This window comes from Alosa sapidissima, chromosome 9 (assembly GCF_018492685.1).
Source record: "Alosa sapidissima isolate fAloSap1 chromosome 9, fAloSap1.pri, whole genome shotgun sequence".
NCBI classification, from domain to species: Eukaryota; Metazoa; Chordata; class Actinopteri; order Clupeiformes; family Clupeidae; genus Alosa; species Alosa sapidissima.
This window is the reverse complement of record NC_055965.1, coordinates 15,453,032-15,458,031: the sequence shown is the minus strand read 5'-3', so window position 1 is coordinate 15,458,031 and position 5,000 is coordinate 15,453,032. Positions and strand designations below refer to the sequence as shown.

At 42.8% G+C, this 5,000-nt stretch overlaps 1 protein-coding gene across 2 annotated transcripts in view; it reads right to left on the bottom strand.

Moving 5' to 3' along the window:
• LOC121718257 (nidogen-1-like) overlaps positions 1-5,000 on the bottom strand; it is a 42,355-nt gene that overhangs the window by 12,419 nt on the left and 24,936 nt on the right. For both annotated transcript variants that reach the window (XM_042103186.1, XM_042103187.1), the window contains exon 12: positions 3,409-3,534. In XM_042103186.1, the coding sequence (XP_041959120.1) occupies positions 3,409-3,534 (126 nt within the window). The remainder of the gene's footprint in view (positions 1-3,408; positions 3,535-5,000) is intronic.

Here is a 5,000-nt window from a genome sequence, read left to right as displayed (position 1 = left end):
TCTGTACAAAACGGATAGCTACATGACAAATAAAAATATTGTTTTTCCAAATTTCGGAGCCCACTGTAAGGATGAGTAATAATTTGACTGATGGCATTTCACTGCGCTAGGCCACAGATTTGCCTGCAAACAATTTATTAGGCTGTCTGCCAGTGGCGACTCATAAGGGAAGCCAAGGTCAACACTTTTATATTATTTAAAAGATAATAATGACACAGTAATTTTGTTTTAAAGTATTCATTTCTTAAGAAATACTACACATGTGATGCTGTTTATCTCATTTGTAAATGGTGCACTGTCACTTTAAGCCCATTGTGTGCCACTGTCCACACATTCTCATAATGATCTTTTTTACCAGCTCCATTCCTATGGCTAGTCCACAAACTCAAACATTGTTTGTGCCACATGAATAGCACAATATTAACAATGATAAGCATTATATTAAGTTGGCACAAACAGCTTTCATTCCTTTGGAAATAGATGCATGTATGACATGATGCTTGCTTGACATTTTCTGTTTGCAATTAAATGTGAATTATGAGCCTGGTAGCCAGTAGCCACCTAGCTAGCTGAGTGGAATGCGTTTCAATCGGCATATCAATGTGCTTCATGTAAACAAATTATTGAATAGGCCTACTTCAAGACTCACCATTTCCATTAAACAAAGGCAAAGACAACTCTTCATATTCTTGTCCACTTTCCAAATCACAGTGAGTGCAGCCTATGTCATAGTGACCTGGATCTCATAGTTTATAACAGTAGTGAGAACCGGATAAATCCGCAATTTCCCCTAATCTCGTATTTGTTGCCTTCATGATTTCCTTTTATACGTTTCTTATATTTAAAAGAAAATATCAATCATCATCAACAATGACAAGCCAGCTGGAACCTGCCACTCGTTTTCTCTCCCTCTCGTGCGTGCTTAGATGGGGTTCTCAATTAAATGGAGTAGGCTAGCATAAGTTCAAGTTGGATCTTAATGGAGAGGACTCGAAAAGTATCATCTTTATGTAACATGCTGTTGGTGCATTTTGACATTGTAAACGTTCTCTAACAAGAGTGCAAATCAGTTTGCAGTAAAGCTACTAGTTATTAGCTAAATGTTGGTCGTTTCTCTGTCTCTTGGTGCCCTACACACAGTGCGTAACGCATGTGGGGGTAGCGGCAGCACTGAACTGTGCTCTGGACTGGCCGCTTGTCTCCGCTATTTTATTTTTTTTTAGTCGCGGAGGGAAAGCATCTCTGGGGTGACTGGTCCACGATCAGGAAATTTAGTTTTTGACTCGAGACATGTCAAGTCGTCACAAGTCAAAGAGGCAAAGTCCGAGTCAAGTCTCGAGTGAATAGTATTCAAGTCCAAGTCGAGTCGCAAGTCATGCCAAATTTTATCAAGTCAAGTCTGAAGTCATTAAAATCATGACTCGAGTCTGACTCGAGTCCAAGTCATGTGACTCGAGTCCACATGTCTGCTGCATACTATGAGAGATCAACTCCATACTTGTTCAAGCCCCAGTAATGACTGAACTGCAATTAAGTATGCAATGAGTAAGTGTTTATTCAGCCACGCTTCAATTTGTTTTTTGTCTTTTTCTTCCTCTGTTTCTCTCTGTCTCTCTTCCTCTTTATTTTCGGTCTTCCTCTCCTTTCTTCCCTTTCTCTCTCCTTTCATTCATTCTTTCTTTCTTTCTTTTCATCAGAGGGATTCTCCACCTCAAGCTGATTCAACATGGCCTTAGTAACACCAGGGCCAAAAGTTCACATTCCAGCGCAAACCACGCTGTGATAAAAAACCTGTTCCTTCACTCTGGTGTCAATTGATCAGCCGCACGTGTGTGATATGTGTGTTTGTGTGTGAGTGTGTGTGTGTTTGCGCGCATGTGTTGTTTGTCTGTGTGTGTGTGTGTGTGCATGTCTGTGTGTGTATGTGTGACATTCTCTAGTTTAACACAGTTAGTTACACTCCTCTTACTGGCATACAGAACAATGTGGAAAGCCCTAATAATTCACCCCCCCCCCCCAAACACACACACACACAACCCTTCTCATCCAGATCGCCTGTTTCTCTGACTGCTACAAATTAGACTCTAGCCATGAGCCTGTCATCGCTATGTCCTAACAGAGGACAAATCATTGGTCAGGTGACCGCTGAGCTCATGTAAACCTCTACACATTGTAAACTATTTGTACGGGCATATGACAGGGGCTTTGTTTAACACGGCCCCAACATGGTTACATAATCCAACAAAGAGATGATAGTTTATACAGGGGGTTTGGATGTATTTGTTTCCTGTGCTGAGCTGAGGGAGTGGACAGTGGGGCAGTTGGTGGAGTGGACTGAGAGTCTGGATGGACAGTGGGGCAGTTGGAGGAGTGGAGAGAGAGTCTGGGTGGACAGTGGGGCAGTTGGTGGAGTGGACTGAGAGTCTGTGTGGACAGTGGGGCAGTTGGTGGAGTGGACTGAGAGTCTGGGTGGACAGTGGGGCAGTTGGAGGAGTGGAGAGAGCTGGAGAGAGAGAGTGACATCTCTTTATCAATCCCTCGCTTTTTTTACTCAGGGGTTCACTACACTGTGCCCTTTTCCGCTCTTTCTCTCCTCCTCTCCCTCTCTTTTTATTGATCTCTCTCTACACAGGATATGGGAGAGGACAGAGATGGGAAGAGAGAGGTCTGCACTGTGTTATACTCATCCTGTTTCAGAATCGGTCTTTCACAGTGCACCAACCTCAGTATATAATATCTGTGTCCCTGTCCAGCATACAACTTCTGTGTGTGTTCTTCTCCCTGTATGTGATATCTGTGCTCCTGTATATATATACATCTGTGTTCAGTATATAATGTCTATAAGTATTTAATAGTACTGAATATAATTCTGTTCCTGTGCACTCTTGCTCCTGTGGCCAGATGGAGGCGTATTACTTTAGCAGTGTGGGGTGTGTGTGTGTGTGTGTGTGTGACGGTCATTTCTCTGTGGTGTGGACATTTCTCTCTGGGGGGGGGTAACCAAACCTGCTTACAGCTGCTCCCTGCATCTCTTTCATTCCTCTCTCTCTATCTCTCTCTTTCTCTCTCTCTCTCTCTCTCTCTCTCTCTCTCTCTCTCTCTCTCCTCTTTATCCATTTCTTTCATACCCATATCACTGTCCCTCACTCTCTTTCTTTCATCCCTCTCTCCCTCTTTCTACTACCCCCTTCTTGTTCTTAGATCTTTTTCTTTTTTGGTGTGGTCTTCCTATCATATGGTTCTCTTGTGATTCTACTCTAAAAACACAGGGCATTTTTCTATCTTCTCCTCTGTCTTTCTCTTCTCTCTCCTCTCTCTAACAGACACACACAAACACACACACACACACACACACACACACACACACACACACACACCGAGTGCATACAGTAGCTGCTGGAGACTTACCTGATTCGGGTGTGCACTGGAAGCCATCGCCATAGAAACCTGGACGGCACTGGCAGGTATATGAACCCTGGGTGTTATAGCAGATTGCGTCTCTGTGGCAACGGCCTGGCTGACATTCATCGATATCTGAATATTTCAGCAGAGAACATTCAGAAAATGAATAAGTCAGTGTTGCAAACCTATATTATGAGATGACAGACAGGAAGTGCGAGTGGGAGAGGAAACCAACACTACAACGCAACGCAACACAACGCAATGCAACTACAAAATCACAAACTGTGTTGTCCCTATCTGGGCACAGAGATGTGTTAAAACAACGCAAGTTGTGTTGTTTTCAACACATTCGTTTTAAGAGTGTTGCTGCTTCTTAATCTTGAACATTTTCAACTTTATATACTCTTCTACGACAGTTAACTGTGTTAACAACACAGCGCATAGTGAACACAGCTGGAAGGATTATTGGTGCCTCACTCCCCTCCCTGAAGGACATTTACACCACCCACCTCACCCGCAAGGCGACCAAAATTGTGAGTGATGCAAGTCACCCCGCTCACAATCTGTTCGATCTACTGCCCTCTGGGAAGAGGTACAGAAGCCTGCGCTCCCGCACTACCAGACTCACCAACAGCTTCATACACCAAGCTGTAAGGATGCTGAACTCTCTCCCTCCTCTCCCCCCTCCACCCTCAGCTACATAACATCCTGGACATTGGACCCACAATGGCCGCGTGCACTACTCCACTTGCACACTTGCACACTTGTACACTTTACAACTTGTTGTTGTTGTCCTGAAAACACAACACTTCTGCTGCTCTTACACAACTTGCACCACTATGTCACTTTCTTTCTTAGGTCAAACAGAACTACCCAAGCCTTTTATTGGCCTGACTTTGCACTAGTATTTTATTGACTGTCTATGCACAATTTCAACCAAATTTTGCTGCTCTTATTTTTTTTCATTATTATATGTGCCCTCTTATTTACTTACTTTTTTGTTTACTTGAATGTTATGTTTGTCTGTGGACTTAAATTGGTAAAATATGTCTTGTCTTCACCGTGGGATAGTGAGAAACGTAATTTCGATCTCTTTGTATGTCTGGAACATGTGAAGAAATTGACAATAAAGCTGACTTTGACTTTGACTTTGACTTTGGAACTGGATAAACAAGGCATTTGAAGGCATAATCTTTGGTCTTTGGGGAAACACTGATCAACATAATTTTTGCACCATTTTCGGATGTTTTTTTCGATCAAACAACTAAACAATCAATCAACAAAATTAATCGACAGACTAATCAACTATGAAAATGATCATTAGCTGCAGCCCTACTCCTGTCCTGGGGGGCGTTTCTCAAAACCTTAGTTAGTTAATGCAATTTCCCATTGCCACCCAACTAAGTTGCTAACAGGTTAGCAACTAACTAACTAACTAACAGGTTAGCAACCAACTAACTAACTAACTAACAGGTTAGCAACTAACTAACTAACTAACTAACAGGTTAGCAACTAAGGTTTTGGGCAACGCACCCCTGGTTGTGGCCCACAAATGGACGCATTTTAATCCTCTCTCCAGTTCTTGTTTAGCTGAAGGG